Source organism: Microtus pennsylvanicus, chromosome 1 (assembly GCF_037038515.1).
Source record: "Microtus pennsylvanicus isolate mMicPen1 chromosome 1, mMicPen1.hap1, whole genome shotgun sequence".
In the NCBI taxonomy this organism is placed as follows: domain Eukaryota; kingdom Metazoa; phylum Chordata; class Mammalia; order Rodentia; family Cricetidae; genus Microtus; species Microtus pennsylvanicus.
Window position 1 is genome coordinate 72,988,209 of NC_134579.1, and position 21,054 is coordinate 73,009,262.

General features: G+C 44.2%; 1 protein-coding gene across 1 annotated transcript in view; it reads right to left on the bottom strand.

Moving 5' to 3' along the window:
- Vps8 (VPS8 subunit of CORVET complex) overlaps window positions 1–21,054 on the bottom strand; it is a 216,249-nt gene that overhangs the window by 169,441 nt on the left and 25,754 nt on the right. Inside the window, exons 5-10 of the mRNA XM_075968097.1 lie at window positions 18,837–18,930; window positions 15,683–15,715; window positions 14,605–14,659; window positions 5,238–5,362; window positions 3,473–3,559; window positions 989–1,056 (exon numbers count right to left, since the gene is read on the bottom strand). Of these exons, the coding sequence (XP_075824212.1) occupies window positions 989–1,056; window positions 3,473–3,559; window positions 5,238–5,362; window positions 14,605–14,659; window positions 15,683–15,715; window positions 18,837–18,930 (462 nt within the window). The remainder of the gene's footprint in view (window positions 1–988; window positions 1,057–3,472; window positions 3,560–5,237; window positions 5,363–14,604; window positions 14,660–15,682; window positions 15,716–18,836; window positions 18,931–21,054) is intronic.

The window sequence follows — 21,054 nt, forward strand, 5'->3', positions numbered from 1 at the left end:
CACTCTCTCCCCACGTCTCAACCCTCTCAGAGCTGGCTCTTGCCTCCATTCCTCTCCTGCTCCCATCGTCCCTGGCAGGCATACTCCAGCCACGCTGGCTCCTCTGCACCCCCATGTGTGCCTTGTGTTGGGAGGTCTATCCACTTCCACAGATTTTCATTTGCTGACTGATCACTCAGCTCTTTCTTACCACGTGTCATCTTCTACCCAAGACTCCCTGAGTTACAGCAGGTGCAAGCCAGCGCAATGGTCTATCTCCTCACGCCATTCAAATCTACCCAAGTTAGGGCATTTATTTTTTGACTGTACCTGTCTCCCCACGCTCACCAACTATTCTGTAAAGAGTCGGGACTCTGACTGGTTCTGAACTAACTCTGGTGTCTAGACGAATGTCTGTATACAGGAGATGCTCAATAAACACTAGCTGGACAAATGACTCATACTGTTTCAGCAATTACTTTGTACCTAGTATCTAAGATGCTACGAAAAACCTAAGAAACAAACAGACATCAACCTTGAGAATTTATGGAAACAAAATATACATGATATGTTGTATTTGGCACTTCTTAAACCTCAGCCTCACAAGTATTCTTCCAGATAGATAGACAATTTTTACTCCTATTTAACAAATAAAACAGGACAATTCTAAGGCAAGAAAGCCCTTTTGTAAGGGGCTACTACAGGTATGAATAACCCAATGGGCTTGGAGCCCAAACTAAAATGAGTGGACTACGCAGAACAGTTTCTAACCTGGGAGCACGGAGAAGTCTCCCGGGAAGTCTGAGTCTAGAATCCCAATTCACACCTGAGATAGAATCACGGAGACCAGGCCTAGCCTCCCACATGTCTTATAAGGTCCCCAGGTAACTATAGCACAGCCAGAACCTTTCTGCAAACACCTGGACTTTCCAGGCCTCTCCATGTTCACTCTCAAACCACTAAACAGCTAATCTTTCCATTTCCCAACCAAGGTCCATTAGTCTCTTACTTAAATGTTAGCTCAAAAACAGAGCCTCCACTGTCATTGCAGATCGCAAGAGTTGGGTCGTCTGTAAACTAAACAGAGAAGGAGTTTATTTGAGTTTATTTTCTTGTAAAGAACCAGACAAGTGTTAAGAAGATCATGGGGACAAAACTTTTAAAACAAAATACATACTTAGTATATGAAATAACCCTGGCTTGGTTCATCTCTTTAAAAGTACAAAATTTGTTCTTATTTCCAATAATACTAGCTCAGTACTTTTAAGACAACTGAATCTTTCAAAAAGCAAAGCAGGTTGCTGAGTGTCTCAGAGGGCAAAGGCATCTGTCACCAAGTCCGACCTCTCATGTATTCTATCCCTGGAACTCACAGCAGAGACCTGACTCCTACAAGACGTCCTCAGAGTTCCATACGTTCAGAATCCCATATGCCCCTCCCACAACAAACACACACAATAAATAATGTTTTTAAAAAAGAAAAAAAAACTAACTTCAGTCGATAAAAACCTGATTTCCTGGCTTGGTGATTACACTGAGGTTTTATAACTTATTAAGTAAGCAGGACCATGCGGATACACTGAAGTTGCCGGCTTTTTATAAAAACATACACAATAAGATCCTTGGGATCGTTGGGAAATAAACTTGTTTGAGTAAGAGACTCTTCCTGATTTTCTGTTGTTGTTACTGTTGTTGTTTGAGACAGGCTGGGATTAAAGGCATGCACTACCACTGCCCTACACTCCCCGACCATTTTGAAAGGCGGAGTAGAGTGACTGTAACCTAACTTGGCAGACTCAGAGCAATGCCTTTCACAGTGATGCAGTCCTGAGTTCAGGTGTGTTATGGCAAATGCTACTGGGTGCATTTATAACATTTCCAGGGACTTGCCTCACAAAGCCTGATGGTTAGTGAATCATTCTGCAAGAGCCGCTTTTGTTGAGAGATAGCTGCGCTACAAGAGGCCATTACTGTACAATACTCCCTCAAACCTCCCCTCACACAACAGAAGTCCCCACCCTTTCTCTCCAAGCCTAGGTGAGCAGCTGCCATGGGGGAGAACATGAGACGTCCATTCCCACGCAGGAGAAGAGCACTCATGTTTCTGTTTCATCGTTCCTTTTTGTGTATGGACTTTGTAAAACTGGTCCAGAACATTTGGAGAATTATACACATGCACTAGTACACAGGATCCGAGCCTGGACGGCTGCTGATGACATCAGAGATCGATGAGTTAGATACTCAAAGACCCATAGATGTTAGTCCACGACCCCAGTAACACTGAAGCCTGCACCTCCTTTCTCTCACGCCCGTGACTGCAAACCCCAAATCATCCCCAAACAACACAGCTCCTGGAGCTGCGTCTTAATCTCAGCTGTGTTCTTCTTTTTCCTCTGCCTTTAATTCCTCTGTTTCTTATTGTCTCACCCAATAACTTCTTTTTCCCCGCTACAAACAGACTATTACTACTTCAAGCAAACATTTACTGAGCAGTTACTATGGCAGAACACAAAAATAAATGACAGATAGATTCTGCTTTCAAAGATCTTAATCTATTAAGAGAAATAAAACATGCACAGACAACAGTAACATTAGCAGTTGGCACACGCTCTAGAAAAAGAGGTTGAGATAAATCAGCTTTGTGCTCTGAGAGAGGAAGGACTAACTCATCTTGGCTGTTTTCATCGTCCCTAAATGCTTCAATGCCGTTCTGCCACAGAAGGCTTTCCGTAACTAGCCTAGATGCAGATATATAAACTCCAGATGCTACGGGCTTTAAAAAGCATGTGTGTGGACGGGAGAGCCGCAGAGCTAAGCAACCAAGTATGCACATGATTAAATCTAGAAGAGCCAAGTTTAGAATCCCCTTGCTATAGTCCTTTACCTTTTATGCTTCTGAGCATGGGCTTGCCAGCATGAAAAAGCAGGCTTCACATGAACTATAAATGAAGCCTGTTACCTAAGTCAGTTTTATGCTTTTCAAGCCTGAGAGTAAAAAAAAAAAACCAACACAGCGACCTTAATGCTTTTTTCCTTTAGAGACTTGAAAGAAAATAAACCAAACGATTCACTTCTAAATATAATCCAAGCCCTGGCTCTTCCACAGTTGGTGCCTGGAGTCTCAGGCACTCCCAACAATGGGCAGCCATACACCCCTCGGCAATAAAGTCTTGGCCAACTGAACAGGGTGAAGAGAGTGTCCAAAATCTCCATATGAGTTTTTAGAAGGGTGTTGCTTCTCGGCTGCCAAACACCTATGATGGGATCAGATCAGGTTGGTCCTTTTGCTGCTCGACTTCAGTACAACCTGAAGCCAGTTATCTTCACTTTAGCCCATCTTTGGCTTTGAACTTGAGAAAGTATCATTGGGTTCATCAAATCATATCCAGCTTTGTGTTAAATCAATTTAGGGATGTCTGGTTATGAAAAAGTTTAATGTGGCTACAGAGGCATGGCAACAAAGATGGTTAGCACAAGGAGGAGAAGTCGTCACCTTGATGTGCAAGATGGCTGTCCCTGGAGGGTGAGCATCTGATATTGACCTGAGAAGTTTCCCGCTGGCCAAATCCCACATGGTGATCTGTAAGACAGGCAAGGGCTTTAAAAACAAATGGATTGCTTTTCTGCTCTACATATCCTGCCTTTTGGCTGAAATGACCTATTCCTTGTCTATAAACATTGCAGGGAAAAAGCCATCAAGTTCAAACACAGCTACTAGCTGAGACTCCATTAGAGCCCTGGGCCTTTATGTCAGCTTCACGGGCCCTCCCTCTGCCTGGTCCATTTAACACTTCGATTTTACCATTTCTGGTAAGTCAATCTGTTGAGCACTGACTAAACATTCATACAAACGGTGTCATAGCAAGCCAGCTGTGATGCAGAGATCAGGGAAGGAGAAAAACCATGACTTGTCACCACAAAGAAGGGCCTGACAGAACTACTACACAAGAGCACAGGGATGGGAAGAGTGGTTTTAAAAGTAGCCACAAGGGGTGAGGAGATGGCCAGTTGGCAAAATTCTTGCTTTGTAAGCATAAGATCCTGAGTTCAATCCCTAGAACTATAAAAACGCCAAGGGCTGCAGGGAGCAAGAGAGCAGGCTCAGCCATAAAGATCACTGCTTCTCTTGCAGAGGATCTGAGTCCACTTCCTGGCACCCACATAGAAAGCTCACAACGGTTCAAGGAGATCCAACACCTCCAATCTCAGTGGGCGCCTGTGCTTGTGTGCACATACCCACACAGAAAACACACACAGTTTAAAATAAAATAAAATAAATCACTCCACGTTGGTGGCACACACCTTTAATCCCAGCACTCCGGAGGCAGAGGCAAGTGGATCTCTGTGTGTTCAAGGCTATCCTGGTCCACAGAGCAAGTTCCAGGACAACTAAGGCTATACAGAGAAACTCTGTCTTGAAAAAGAAAACAAAAGATAGATAGATAGATAGATAGATAGATAGATAGATAGATAGATAGATAGATAGATAAAAATAAATCTTTAAGAAAAACAAAGCAGCCAGGTAGTAGTGGTGCATGCCTTTAATGCCAGTACTCAGAAGGCAGAGGCTGGCAGATCTCTGTGAACTTCTAGTCCATTCTAGTCTATAAGAGCTATTTCCAGGACGGGCTCCAAAGCAACAGAGAAACCAAACCCTGTTTTGGATAACCAAAAAAAAAAGAAAAAAGAAAGAAAAAAAGAAAAGAAAGGAAAAGAAAAGAAAAAAAAGAAGAGCTAGGTGTTGTGCAATTCCAGCTCTGGGGATGGAGACAAGAAGATTCTGGGGCTCACTAGTCCAGTATAACTAAGGATGACTGAACTTTACACATGTGCACACTACGGGTGTTCTCTCTCTCTCTCTCTCTCTCTCTCTCTCTCTCTCTCTCTCTCTCTCACACACACACACACACACACACACACACACACACACACACATCAAAAACAAATAAAAGCACCCACAATCACGTACTACTTACTACCAGAAGAGGATATATTTTATAAAAGCCATCTACCAAGATAAGCACCATTAGAATATGAAAGCTACAAAGTCTAGTTCAGTCTGTAACAATTATTTTAAAAATCTAAATAAGCCAAAGGTCAGACTAACAGAGCCCAGGCTGGCACTAACAGGCATGTCGCCTCTAGATACATCACTTCATAACACACAACATGCATTTTGTTCTTCAAAATATTTACCTAAAAACTATTCAGATTCCACTTTAACGTCACCTTGAGGGTCAATGAAGCCGTCACCTTACCTGTCCTTTAGCAAAGCCACAGAGAAGTCTCGAGCAGTCGTTGTTGATGCTGAGGGCGGAGATGGCTCCATACTGCCCTCCGACACTCGTGCTGCCCAGGCAGAGGCGCAGGGCTTGATTCTGATCTAGAGGCAAGCGCATCAGACCCTGAGATAAAATACTACTGCCCACAAGAAGACACGATCCAAACCCGAGGGTGACACAACAGGAACCCCTAAGAAAATACATTTTCTTAAACAGACCAACAATCTCGAAGCTGCCTCATCCTACAATTAACCCTTTCTATTTCTAAGATGTTAGGATACAGGGAACGCCACCTTCTTTGTGTGCAGGGGGGGAGGGGGCCTTGGTGTGTCTGTGTGCATGTATGGGGTTTGTAGGGTGTGTGTGTGCTTGTGTGTGTGTGTGCTTGTGTGTGTGTGTGCATGTGTGGGGTCTGTAGGGTGTGTGTGTGCTTGTGTGTGTGTGTCTGTGTCTATGGGGTTTGTAGGGTGTGTGTGTGTGTGTCTGTGTCTATGGGGTCTGTAGGGTGTGTGTGTGTGTGTCTGTGTGTATGGGGTTTGTAGGGTGTGTGTGTGTGCTTGTGTGTGTGTGTGTCTGTGTCTATAGGGTCTGTAGGGTGTGTGCTTGTGTGTCTGTGTGTGTGTGTGTGTGTGTGTGTGTCTGTGTCTATGGCCACAGATGCCAGTACATTCGTATGCCACGGGAAGATCTTAGGCATCTTCAATATTGTTCTTCCCCATATTTTGAGACGGGGCTCTCACTGAACCTGAAGTTACTGTTCAGCTACGCTGATTGTCCACAAAGTTCCTGCGATCCACCTGTCCCACCTTCCAACCCTGAGTTAGAGGCAGGCTTGGCCACACAGCTTCTACATGGGAGCTAGGGACTTGAGCTCACACCCACTTACTCACACAGTGGGTGTGCTCTGACCCTCTGAGCCATTCCCAGCCCTACAGAGGGCACTGGTGACCCCCAACCATAAAATTATTTTTGTTGCTACTTCATAACTATAATTTCGCTATTGTTATGAATCGTAAAGTAAATTTCTATGCTTTCCGATGGTCTTAGGCGACCCTGGTGAAAAGGTGGTTCAGTCCAGAAAGGAATCATGACACATGGGTTGAGAACTTTAGGACAAAGCCATGACCACTGTTAATTGATAAAGAAAAAGCTAATTCTAGAAGCAAGGGAAATAAAACACGGGCTATCATACCCTGCTATGCAAATCACTTATACCCTTGATCTCCTGCAGTGATTAAACTTCAAAATTCAAAATGTACTAGTTTAAAATTGGCTCAGTGGTTAAGGGCACCAGTTGCTCTTCCACAGGGCCCAGGTTCAGTTCCCAGCACCCACATGGCAGGCAGCTCATGAGAGTCTGTAACTCCAGTCCCAGGGATCTTACCCCTTCTTCTGACCTCAAGCACCGCACACATGTAGTGCACAAACACCCATATGAAGAAAATAACATGTTTTGTTATTAAAAATAGACTTAAAGGGCCAGGCGGTGATGGCACACGCCTTTAATCCCAGCACTCGGGAGGCAGAGGCAGGCGGATCTCTGTGAGTTCAAGCCCAGCCTGGTCTATAGAGCTAGTTCCAGGACAGGCAGGGTTATTACACAGAGAAATCCTGCCTCGAAAAACCAATAAAAAAAAAAGACTTAAAAAAAAGAATTTGTTTAAATTTGCATTTATGCTATCCATGTAGAAAAGGTTAACCAAGCGAATGAACTGAATAGTGAAAGCAAAATTTTAGAGTAGAGAGGCAGGCGGATCTCTGTGAGTTCCAGACCAGCCTGGTCTACAAGAGCTAGTTCCAGTACAGGCTCCAAAGCCACAGAGAAACCCTGTCTTGAAAAACCAAAAAAAAAAAATTTAGAGTAGATGTTTAAATTACCTTAAAAATTGTTTTTTTAAGTTTTCGTAGAAAGTATTCATTAAATGTTATTACCTAACAATTAAATACAATTATCCTAGGTCCTCTCCTAGACAAAGCTCATTTTGTAGAGAGTTCGTGATTATCCCTACATGAAAACAACAAGATAAAAAAAAATGTAATGAGGGCCGGGGGGATGGCTCAGTGGCTGAGAGCACTTGCTGCTCTTGCAGAGGAACCAGGTTTGGTTCACAGCACCCACAGGGTGGCTGTCCAGTCCCAGGGGTCTGCTGCTCTCTTCCAGCCTCCACAGGCACTCAGACCATAAATAGACCCTTAATAATCTTTGAATATAAGAAAGTGCATCTAGAAAAGTCAACTGCTTCAAGGAACCAAAAGCAAACAAAGCGCAGAGCCCGGAGCTGCCCCTGCCCTGCTGGGCTTCCATCCCTCCTGGAAAGTCCACGTGTGCTTTCCTCCTCTGTCGGGCATGACTCTCTGAGGGCCAAGACTGAGTGACTTAGCACTCCGGACACCCGATGGTCATCCCCGTGGCTCTCACTAGTATAGCCCTAACTGTAAGAGCTGCCTGCCACCAAGGAGCCTGGAGGATGCTCTCAGGCACAGCTGCAGTACCGGGTAGGTATCATTCCCATCGAATATGAACCCTGTAGGAAGAACTCTGGGTTCGTAAACTAACTGCAGCGGGCACACAGAAAATACTCAACGGCTTTTAAGTTTTTGCAGATTTCAAACTCCCAAGGAAAATATCTGAAAAGAATAAACCCATAAATATACAAGGTCCCGTATGTTTTAAAAGTTCTACCTTTATCTCACATCCAGAATCATATAATTACAATTTTCACACACATTCAAGCTAGCCTCCCCCTAATTTTTATCTTTAATCTAACCCTTATTACTAAAACCTTTTATTCTGGAATTTCTTGCATCTAATTAGGATATTATGTTTTTTTTGTCTTCTGAAACTCCCTCAGCTGGGTTTTCCCTATCTACTCGTACATTTAGAGGACTATCCACACCCTGGACGGCAAACTGACCATGACTGGGCAATGGTATTCTGTGTGTACTACCAATCTAAGTCACACAGAGAGTAAAGAACTGATAATGAAATTTCACACCAACTCTCAAGTCCCCAAGTCCAGACTTCCTACCTTCCAGGCACAGAGTGGTGGCCAATGGCACTGAGACTTTCTGCAAGCCTGTTTTGGGATCCATGTCTTACAGGTCCTGATGCTCTAATACACTTGCAATTGCTTTGCACACACAAACCCCAATTTAAGTTTTGGGTTGTTTTGGCTTTTGGTTTTTTGAGACAGGGTTTCTCTGTGAAGCCCTGGCTGTCCTGGAATTCACTCTAAAGACCAGGCTGGCCTAGAACTTAGAGATCTGCCTGTCTCAGCCTTCCAAGTGCTGAGATTAAAGGCATGAGTCACCACTGCCTGGTTAAAGTACTCTCATGTGGCAGAGAAAGCAGGAAAACAGGGAAATCTGATCAAATAGATAGTATATGACTTAAGACGAGGGAAAGATCTATCTAAAATTGTTACGGGAGCTCCTTCCGCTCCTCAGCCAATAGCCGCTGAGATACCAGCCCACTGGGGCGTGGTCTTTCTCCCTTTAAAAAAGCGGCCACTTCCCTCTGCTCGCGCTCTGGCCTCAAACTCACAGAGATTCACCTGCCTCTGCCTCCCAAGTGCTCGGATTAAAGGTGTGCGCCACTATCGCCCAGTGGGCTGTTATCTCAGCGGCTATTGGCTGAAGGAGCGGAAGGAGCTCCCGTAACATAAAAACCTATGCACACCCAGGTGTAATGGTGTCTGCCTATGACCCCAATACTTGGAAGCAGAGGGAAGAGGATCAGGAATTCAGACAGTCCTCAGCTATATAACAAGTGCAGGGCCAATCTAGGTTATATGAGGCCCTGTCCAAATAAAAGCCAGAAATGCCTAAGCTTCCCTACCTACAGTTCCCACATAATAAAAACGAGCCAAGAAAGGAAAGAAACTCAATTACTAACCGTGGTCACTCCTGCAATATATGCTAACTTTATATTGTACAGTTCATGTCAGTGAAAAGATTCTCAATTGTTCCCTTGGTTTTTTCCCATGTTTTTATCTTGTTTTTATAGTGTCTGTGATAAGGTATCATGCCTGTGAAGTCTTGCTTTCAATTTCCCCTCTACTAAAGAGTTACAGGCACTGCAACTATACATAGAGGCAACTTTAGGGCTGTTTCCTTCTTTCACTTAAGCCCCCATCCTCATCTATGCAATGTGGAGAACAGCCCATCGCCTCACTGCTTCAATGAGAGGATAGAGTACTAAAGTAAAATGATAAATACAAAGGACAAATTCAGTGTCCCTAGAATATGACCAGGTCTCCACCGAAAACTAACTTACGGTTATATTTATGCACAGCATTTTTCAAGTAGCAAAGATGGTGGCAGGAGACTACATATAAAACATAATCTACTCTGACTCCACGAAGTTATCCTTCAGCTTTTACTCTGCATTTATACACCCCATTGTTATGGTATGCCAAGCGTGCTGTGAGCAGCCTGTCTAGAGATAGCAGAGGCAGCTATGCCATGGGAAGAAGAGTGGCTGGCTTTCTGTGCCACCGGAGTAACCATGTGCCACCGGAGCTAACCATCCCGTAGTCCCTATGGAGCTGCACAGCCGGAGAGTGCTGGGATGAAATAGCACAACGTCTTCTAAATACTGACAGCTTGCAGTTACAGGGACAGGGAAAAGCACGCACACAGCAGAAAGATAAGCAAGGGTGAGAACTCTGCCCAGGCTCCTGTTGAGTTGTTAACTTTAAAAGAAAGCTAGCTCTATTCTTCTCTGTATCCTGGAGACTCCTCTGTCTAGCAGTGGGGAAAAAATGTATTAGATTCATAGTAAATTAATCTACTTTCAAATACAAAGCAGCATAAAATTATGTCTGGTTACCACTGTTGACTTAATATTTTAAAAATGTTGATGTCATAAAGGAGGTGACCCAGTCAAGAAATATAAAATGAGACCATCACTTTTCCCGCATGCTTCACAGAATTTAAAATCTGAGCAACAAAATGTCTATGAACAATCTAAGCATTATCAAGTGACACAAATGCAAGAAATTAGTGTCGGCAGCAGCAATATAGTTTACATATTAATTAAGAGGACTCTAGGTCCAGAATCACGAAACACAGAAGCTGGGCGAGGTGACCTATAACCTCAACACCGGAAGCACAGGCAGTTGTCACAAATTCAAGACAAATTTGGTCTACTCGAGTGAGTCCCAGGGCAACCAAAAATACAAAATGATACTTGGTCTTAGAAAAAAACAAAACAAAACAAAAAAGGCTATTTGCCATAGTACTGGGTAAGCATCCCCAATCCAAACAAAATCAAAAGTATTGTGAATCCAATCCTTCCTGAGCTTGATCAAACTGACATTGCAACACTTCAGGTTTTTGGAGCATTCTAAATTTTAGATTTTTAGATCAGAGATTTCAACATGCAAAGTCTATGCAAATATTCCAAATCACAAAGACTCAAAATCTGAAGCACTCCAGACACCAAGCATGTGGATAAGGAAGGCTCAAACCACTTTGCTTAGGGCAGAGCTCATGTTGGGCTGGACAGTAATGTGAAAATAGCAACGAAAAGTCACAAATCATAGCTTAAAATCTAAAGTTGAACACATTTCAGAATTCCACAAGGAATCAGACTGACTTGTAGGCAGATGAGTCTAACCTTAACCTCTCAGCAGTCACCACTCTCGAGCGCTACACTTTTTCTTGGTTTCTCTGTTTAGCCCGGGCTATCCTGGAACTCACAGATGCAGCTGCCAGCATGCCAGGCTAAGTGCTACTTTCCCACCCTCTGTTTACTCGCACTGTAACAAGCTCTAGGGCCAGGGGAAAATTAAAAGTTTGATACAAAATAGTGGTGCGCTTTTACCTGAGCACTCATACAGCCAAACCTTCCTCCTACGATGCTTCCTAACCAAGGCACCCTGAATCCCGCGCTGACTGGCTACCTTCTAGAACGCTGCTGCTACGGAAGAGCCAGTGTGCATTCCCAGACACGCATGCCACTGTGATGTTAGTGTGCTTGAACTGACGGTCCAGAGCACAGAGCTGTGGTAGCTGTGAGCACAAGGCAGAGGCTTCAGAAAGCCTGAGAAGGGGAGTAACTAACAAAAGTATCCAGAAACTAGGTTTCAACAGTAATGTTACAATAAAACACTGAAACAATGTCTCCTTAGAATCTGGAATTCTGTACTCATGGTTAGCTGATAGGTGCTGAAATTCTATGTGACTCATCATTGGTAAAGTTTATGACACAAAATGTCACCTCCACTAGCAGACCCAGACTTCAAGACAAAGCGCCAGCTGTATTAAAAGACTGGAGGAAACAGAACATCCTGAAAACTGCCTAAAAGAATTCCATTTTTTCAGCTAAAATTAAGCATTGAAAGTATGCATATATTTTTAATTTTCCACAGTGCCTGTTTTAACCAATTTTTAGGTAGCTATTTACTTTTCTTTTGTAAGATGACATTAAGTGTAATTGAAAATACTCTCTTTAAATGTTAAAAAGCTCAAAAGAAAAAGAACTATTCATGCATACCAAATTTACTATACCTTTTCCTTTTGAATCCATGGAGAAAAGATCAAAAGAGAGGGAGAAAAAAAGAAATCAGTTCAAAAGTTCAGAGAGAAATGTAGGCCAACTCTGGAGGGTATAAATGATGAGCTTCATCTATTTATGGGAGTGACAGACGCTGAAGGGGGTAAGTGATGTCCTAGCGTTTGTGGTTACAATCAGGTAAGTGTTGGTTCTGGGAAAAGCGAAAACATAGAACATTCAAATTATAGCACAGGCAGAAAATCCATGTTCAGTTAAACAGAAGCAAAACCATTTCAAAGAGACACATCACCAGAGCACACTGAGGGCAAAGGGAAATGGAGGTCTAAGGGAGAGAGACACCTGTATTGAGACCCTGTGTGAGGTGAGAACCCAGACACTCTCGGTGTTGCACGCTGCAACTGCACAAGTCTTCAGAAGTGCGGGGTTTATGTTTTAGTGACTCAGACTTGATTCCCAGAGAACATATCAGTGTTCAAACAAAGTCAGGCTTCCTGCTAGGTTTCTGGGATAAACAAATATATTTTTTAAAAGACCAGATCTAACCCAGACAGCTAGTCTAGACACTTCACGGGGTCTGCCATTTGTTTCTAGGCTTTTTAACAAATTTTAATGTATTTGTTCAAAAGCACTGTCCAAACATCCATCGCCTATAAGCAAGTAAAATTTAGCTGTACTATTAAAACTCAGTGCAAAGCCAGACACTATGGTTCTTCCTCAGAATGTCCACTCTGTCATACTTTCTTTCCCATGAAGCTGTAAGAAAAGACCACTGTTCCATCACTTCTACAGGAAAACTGCTGAGGGCTTCGGAAAACAGGCAACAGGTCCAAGGAAATGAAGGAGACAGCACCAAGAGTGAACGCGCTCTTCCGCGTTAACACAACACTTCCTGCACAACTAGAAACACTCTCCCACTCTTCCAACCTCTTAGTGAGGAACAGAGAGAGTTTGCACAAAGCTGAAGAAAATGGACCCTGCTACACAGGAAGGAAAAACTGACACACACTCTCCTGGCAGACAAACGTGATTGTCCTAAGTCGCCTTTACTTCTTGCGGTTCTGCCTCATTTTCACTCAGGGAAAAGAACTGCTTAAAACAGGAGACAGCTGATCTAGGAGCCAGCACTGTTTAATTCTGAACCTGACTGTGCGTGTAGATCACTTCAGACACTTAAAACTAGAGCAGTGGGACATAAGACTCTGAGACCCTCCCCCCAAATCTAATCATCTAATAGCGATTATCCCCTCAAAGGAAAACAAGACCCTCCCCACCTGCTATGTTCGTGTTCCAACCCAAACAATTCCACTTGTAGGAATTTGTTCTAAAAATGATCATATGCAAAAAAAATATAGAAATAAAGCTGCAGGTGACTCTAGTGTTTAGAAACAGCTGAAGAGGCTTCCTTGAGCAAAAGGCTAATTAAATTTTCATGGATCCATTTGAAAGAACATTGCATGTCCATTAAAATGATGTTCCATGCCTGTGCTCTCAACATTGGGAGGCTGGGGCAAGATGACTGCCATGAGTCTGTGGCCAATCCAGGCCATATGAGCAAGTTCTGCCCGAGCCTACGCTACACAGTGAACACAGTGAGACATCTCAAAGGAACAAAGATGCTGCGTTCAAACACAAAAATGCACGGGGAGGGGCCCACAAGAATGAAGAGCGGCTCTGAATTATCACATTCCTCCTTAGGAATATGCATACAGCTATACACATATGTAGGGAAAGGGATGGATGGCTACACAGAAATGCTGAAGATTAGTCCTAGATATTATAACTTGATATTTTATAGTCTCCAACTTGCACAATCTATGTTTTGTACATTTCCTACTATGGATACATATCAATTATACAGGAAAAAAAAGATACCATTTTAAGATTCAATTCTAAAGTTCTCTTAGGGAAATGACACTTTTGTTTCTCTCCTTCTGCTCTTCAAGAAATAAAACTATTATTTAAATCAACCACATCTGAAAAGACCAGATAATATAATTATATGTCAAATAAAGCTTTTGGAATAATGGAAAATTTATAAATGGAAAGTCAAATTGTTCAGTAACAATGGGAAAGAACTAGTTATTTGCATGGATGGTAAAAACTATAAGACTCACAGAAATCAAACTATGGTTCTGCTAATAAAACGCCCTCAAGTAACCCTTACCGGGCAGCCCTTGCTAGTTCCCATCTAAGATACGCAGGCTCCGAGCCCCAGAGCGAACACCCACACACACAAAGAGCTGAGAATACTACCTGACGGGCTTCACGTTTTTAAAAAGATCAAAATAGCCTGCTTGATACTGAATTCAAAAGCAAAAGACGAATGAAACTGATTAGTCTCAGAGAAAAAAATGAAAAAATGCAACTAATTTCTACCATATAGTCAAACTATTCATGCTCTCTTAACTCAGAAAACAAGGTAATTACAGGCTAACTTATTTTCAGTTTAGAAAGATTTATAATGGTGATGACTCAGAAACCTGGGGATCCGTTTCCCTGGAGACCTTTCTGAATACCTGTCCCCACCACCAACCGGTGGGAGACACGCTGACAAGCAGGTTCTCCGGCCCGGGTGTGCAGCACAGCGGATGTGCAGCAGCTATACCTTCCCCATGCAGACGGAAGGAAGGAAACGTGCAGAGAGTAGGAAGCGCAGCCGTGAGCCCATCACTTTCAACTTCACGACACCCACTGCTACTTCTTCATGGCTTCCTTGCTGTGTCCTTGAAAGATCAAGTCTATCATATAAAACATAACTAAAGGGCATTATAAAACCTAAAAGGAATCTCGATATTTAAAGGAAGAAAATTCTTAGAAGATTACCAAATATTAAAGCCAATCCATGAGATGTGCCCACGGCTATGAGACTGGACACCGCCTGGAAACAGAAGGAAAGACGATCAGTGCTGGAGTTGCTGCCCGCTTTCCTCTGCACCCGCTGGCACGCTGACCACAGAAATGAGGAATTTCATCCAGAAAGCAAAACGAGAAATCAAGCCCAGGGTATCTTTACGTCTAAGAATTCCTCTAAATTTAAGAGAAATGTTACCAAAATATCACATATTCGGTACGATATATGAACTATATCTCATTTGGCTTCCTTTAAAGCTGTGGTTCTTGGGTCGCAACTGCTTTGACAAACTTCTATCTCCAAGACTATTTATATTACAATCCATAACAGTCGCAAAATTACAATTATGAAGTAGCAACGAAAATTATTCTATGGTTGGGGTCACCACAACATGAAGAATGGCATTAAAGGGTTGCAGTATAGGGAAGATTGAGAACCACTGACTTAAAGCAACTTAAAATTAAACACCAACCCGCTCTCTAGCCAACTGAAGTGGTACTTATATGGCTCACGCAGGGCCTTCTAGCAATGTGGAGGATGAGAATACTTTCTCCAGTTTATCACCAGCAGGCGAGAGCCACCAGAATGGGCCACTTGAGCCCCCTTCCTCACCAGTGACTAGTGAGACAGGCTGAGGAGAACCAGAAGGCAGGTCCTTAATGCACTTTCCAGCCTCTCTAGCTTGCCACAGCCACTCCAGACACTATCCACTATCCGCGGGCTTGGCCCTGCGGTCCGTAGCTGTGGAATGTGTATTACCAGAGTGAGCTCACTCACTACTATTCCAGTCCTGATAGACTAGGGGACACAGCTCACAGGGGAACCAATGCTGGAAAGGTCTGTTTCTCCATTCCCTGCTCTCGAGCAAGAGCCAGGGAGCTAAACAATAAAGCAGAAAAATCAAAATCCAGCAAGAGCAAGTTTTAAACTTGATTACTAAAAGGAAAGTGAGTTGAGAATTTATCATGCCAGCCCTCAATATTTTAATAGTAAACCTGAGAACTCAGTGAAATTAAAACCTTTCCCTTGAGGGATTAAAGGTATACTTACAATTGCTGTGGGTAAGCCAGCATCTACTTTGTCCTAAAAGAGATTTTAAAAGGGAAGAATTGGAAAAGATACTGGTATTGAAGGTAAGCGTGCAACCTCTTTTTTATTTATTTATTTATTAAAGATTTCTGTCTCTTCCCCGCCACCACCTCCCATTTCCCTCCCCCTCCCCCAATCAAGTCCCCCTCCCTCGCCTCTTTTTCTGTGCACTTGGGCCTGAACAGCTGAGGAGGAAGGGCAGGCACCCTTCGCCCCCCCCCCCCCCAGTAAGAATGACAAACCTGCAGCCCTCAACGCATATTAGCCCAAGAGAAGACTGCTTTGTTTTACTAATGGGAACAGACACTTCTGTGCGGGTTGGAAATGGAAATTTAAAGAAGGAAAGGAGTTTGTTTCTCACAGTGTAAACAGACTAGAAGTCCCACAGGCTCAAAATGGTGGAATCAAAGATTCAAGGCAAGGGGACTCGCTGCAGGCACCGCATCTCTTGAGTAGGAAGCTCCTCTCCAGTGGACTAACTCCAGTGACTAAACGAAGCTGGTCAGGGAAGAGCCAGTCGGTCACAAAGAAGCCAAACATCAAGTACAGTTCAGCTCCTTGCCAGTAACTGTGACACATTAAGTCACCTAACTGTTCTGACAATGATCTCTACGTGCTCAGAAAACAGCAAGTACTGCTCTATTTATCCTAACACACCGTCCTGCGGACACAATGAAAGGCAAAGAATGGTATAAGGTGTCTCTCCAGGCTGTTTAAGCTTTAATTATAACAGCTTGTGGGAATGCAGCGCTGGGACATCATCCTGCATCCTGTCTGTCAAGGGGGAGCAGAGGAACACAGGGCCTGATATAAATATTTGATGTACAACTTGTGCTCTGTTCTGCACAGAGAAAGCAAGGATGAGGGCACAGATGAAAACCATAAACTACATTCAAATGAGTGTAGAAGCCATCTGACTTCAAAAGGAATAAATGACAGATGCGGGTAAGAAACTGGAATTTTCCTGGTGGTGGAGCAGGGAAATGAGGGAGAAGAGTGTAGGGGGTGGGTCAACCGAAAGCAAGCATTATGAAAATGCCATAAGGAAGCCTGCGATTTGGGATGCTAATTAAAAAGCGAAAGCACTATTGAAGTGGAGATGAATGGGAAGCACACAGGGAAAAGAAAAGTGACACAGCTAAGCAAGGAGCTAAAGCAAAGCCAGGGGGGGTGAGGGAAAGAACCGATGGAGGAAGGAGGAGGGAAGGAGAGAAATGATGGAGGGAAGGAGGAGGGCAAGAGAGGTAACTAAGGAAGTTATGGAACTGGTGATGCCGCAGCTCGAGAGCCACTCTGTGACCGTCCCTGGGATGCTAATAGAACACAGATCCCTATGCTGCTCCACTAATGACTTGGCTGAGGTGTGGGTGAGCCCCCAAGAGAGTCCGGCACAGGGGATATGTTTTTAAACAATAATAAAACATGTGCTGAGGCATCTATAATATCTTAAAGTTCATCCTTAAGATAATAAATTCCTTTAAAAACCTAATTTGAATTAATTTTAAATTTAGTCATATGTCACATTACTTTGAGAAGGATCCCAAAACTAAGCAATAAGACTCAAAAGTTTCATGTTTCCTAAGTGTTTTTCATGCATGGACTCCAAGTTGGGATGATCAAGGTCCAAGCAGGTATGATAACACCCCTGTCCACAAGGCTGAAGGCACACGTGAGCAGCTGTTCAGGAATAACACCCCAAACAGAACCAGCTTTACATGTTAACATACCAACTGTCACGGGAAAGCATGCAACTTAAATCGAGCTGGTGATCCAGGGTTAGGAAAGCACTGCATCGTGCCTGGCGCAGGAAGAGCAGCGTTATCTGAACATGCCAAAGCAGCTCAGCCGGAAGAATGCGGAGAGAGCAGAGTGCACACACTCTGGGATGCATTAGGGTTGCCCCCTCATCCTCAAGAGGGAGGAAGCCCCTTTAAGGAGCAGGTTTATCTAATCAGTGCTCAGTGTCTGAGCGCTAGCTCAGTCTCCATTATCCAAAATATTTTTTAAACTGCACAGGTGGGTCAAATGACTGCTCTGGTCTGTCATGATTTCGAAAGGAATGAATTTCATCACCTACATAAGGGTTAGATTCAGAAAATGTCATGGAAACGTGATCCTCAACAGGTGGTTTCCATTCTGGCAAATGTGAGTTTCTCTCCGCCGAAAGCCGGAAGGGCACTGCCCACGCTCCATTGCTTGGCCACCTCTACAGCTAACATCCTGTCTGATGTGTGCATCAGCTGCGTCAGGACATGCCTGCTGCCCGGGATGCGCATCACCTCCTGGCTGCAAAAGAGCTTTCTCTAACACACTGGATGTCACGACTCTTACTGTCTTACCCTCTCGTTCTCTTGAAAAATAACTTTCAAATTAAATATGTAAAATGTTAAACACCATGAAAAGAACATAAAGCGATACTGAGGTCCTGCTGCCACCATCAGTATATCGTCATCCCTGTCCTCTACAGAAAAGACTTGACGGACTAAACGAGTATGGGCTGTGGGTCAAAGGGAGAGTATCTGAGAGACCACGGTCTTCAATACTGCTAAATATTACTTTTTCACCTAACCCAGTGTTCTAAGACATTTTCAAAAAAAAAGGTCACAAATTCCATTGCAGCCACTGCATGCACAGCGGCCCTATTCGTCAGGGCTGCCTCCCTTCACAGTGGCGCCTCTCCCCTCTCTCAGCTTCCTTTGAGTCACCAAATCAGGGCATGGCTTTCCCTTCTTTCACAAGGGCACATGAAAAAAACTTGCCCATTATTTTAAATCAATTGGTCATAATCCTGACCAATCATCTGTCTATATAAAGTGGCTAAAACTAAGCACTGCATCTCAGCCAAACTCACAAGATGGCAGCCACCCTGGAAAGGAACGCAAGGAGACGGCAGACAGCGCTTCTCTTTGCTGGCTGCCGCACTTCATTCTGCATACCGCAATGCTCACAGACCTTTACTCTCACGGTCACAAGGACTCCTATGTCAAGATGTGCAGCCATGCCTCGCAAGTCAAAAATAATGGGAAAACCATAAGGAGAGCCGGGCTTTGCTCGTGCTCACTCCTGCTCCACCAAACCACTAGAGGTCACTGGCTGTGGAAGGACAGACACTCACAGCGGCAGACACGATCTGCGCAGATATTCCCTTCAGGAGTGAATGTCGCATAACCGACCCATGTAGTGAAAAGGCATCAGGCAACTTCTTCTTCCTGAGAGGGAGGAGGAGGAAATACTTAGCAGAAGGATGGAAAGGTAGGACCCCACAGCTCTGAGAGAAGAATATACATCTTAAAAGTAGAAACTAAAACTGCTGTTATTAATTATCAGTAATTATATAATTATTATTAAAAGACCAACCTTAAGATGTGCTCTAACTTGAGGCTCAGAGAGTCTCAAGCAAGAAAACAAGCTAACATTCTTCTTCCCTTGCTCCAAATGTTCCCTGTCCACCTGACACAGGATTTGCTCCTCCTGCTCTCCCGAAGGACATCTGTGCAGACCATGGCTCCTGCCACCACCACTCCTGCCCCTGCCTCTGCACCACCCCACTTGCCTGACAACCTCTGCCCCCTCCCTTCCCCAGTCTGTCGTCATTTGTCACTCGCTCTGCTGCTCCTTACACTCCTCAGCACCAGTAATGAGGACACCTTAAACTTTTATCAAACATTAATCAGGGTACGCCTGTTCTGAATAAAAATGTGCTCTGCTGATCCCAAAATGAGAAAGTCACAGGTCCTACTACGAGGATCCCACATCCTAACTTCTAAATACAAAAGCACAGACCAGAAATAGGAATGTCTGATGTGGGATTCCCCTCTGTATGCTGTGAATACCACTGGTTAATAAAGAAACTGTCTTAGGCCTGTGATAGGGTAGATTAGAGCTGGGGGCGTGGGGGCGGACACTAAACTGAATGCTGGGAGGAAGAAGGCGGAGTCAGAGATAAGCCATGGAGACAGACGCACTGAAACTTTGTTGGTAGGCCATGACCTTGTGGTGATGCACAGATTAATGGGGGTGGGTTAAATTAATATGTAAGAGTTAGCCAATAATGAGTTAGAGCTAATAGGTCAAGCGGTGATTTAATTAACACTGTTTCTGTGTGGTTGTGTCAGGAGTCTGGGTGGCCAGGAAATGAACAAGCAGCCTCCTTACAACAAATGTGCAAATGGAGAAGAACGGACCCTGTTTACTGGGGGAGATGAGGCACAGCTACCAGGGAAGAGACGTCTAATCTGCCTAGGCACACTGTGGGGAAGAGTGAGGACAAATGGGCATAAACTGGGTGGGCCGGGTCAAAGTGTTCAGAGAGAGGCTCAAACGGGCAGGCAGTGCCCAGCCTGACAGCACACCAAGGACTTCTGACTATCACATATCAGTCCCATCCAACTCCTGCCCGTGAGCCACAGGCAGCCCAGGGAACTATGAACACAGTTCAGCACAAAATCAGGAACTTGTTAAACAAGATTGTGTGTGTGTGTGTGTGTGTGTGTGTGTGTGTGTGTGTGTGTATGTGTGTGTATGTGTGTGTGTGTGTGTGATTTTTCCTTTTAACTAAATTACAGGTTCTCAAATGTGAACCTGTGAGAGTTATCAAAAGCTTGGACACACCTGATAGACAACAAGCGCACACCCTCACTTGTAAACAGGGGATGCAGGTCATCGGAATTATGCATCTGTTTGGAAGACGCTGTGATGAAGAGCTGAATACACCTTCAGGGACCCCTGTCCCAAGACAGCAATCTGAGGAAGACCTAAGCGGAAGAGCGCTGGTTCCCTGGCCCGCATTCAGGTCGCACAAAGACTCAGTAAGGCATTTTAAAGCACCCTTTCTCCACGTCTCTCCTCTCCGTGTTCTCCCCAAGAGTGTGGAAGGTGAAAGGCAGCTGAGCCTGGGGTTATTGACAGTTCCAACTGTCCTGTCCCCATCCCCCTGAGGCTCTCCTCTGAGCCTGCTCCAAGGAAATGAAGAGTTCTGGAGCTAACCTTGCAGAGTGGTGAGGGAACGCAGGGAACACAGGCGGCCAGGAGGGCCAAGCCCTACAGTGTGTCCCCGCTGGGCTATACCCCCTCCTACAGCTAATTACACTGCACCATGAAGACACTGACTTTAAAGAACCAAACTAGACTATACCAATGAAGTGGACAGATATTGGGGTTCAACCTGAAGGTCAGAAAAGCAAAACAGCCAGCCACTGGCTCTTACCTCTACCTCAGTCCAAAGTAGTGATCCTGCCTCCAGGAATTTCAAAATGAGACTGAGACTGAGGGCTGTCTCCACGGGTTTTATAATCCTCTCTAGTTCTGTAATTAAGGGTGTGCACCACTACTGC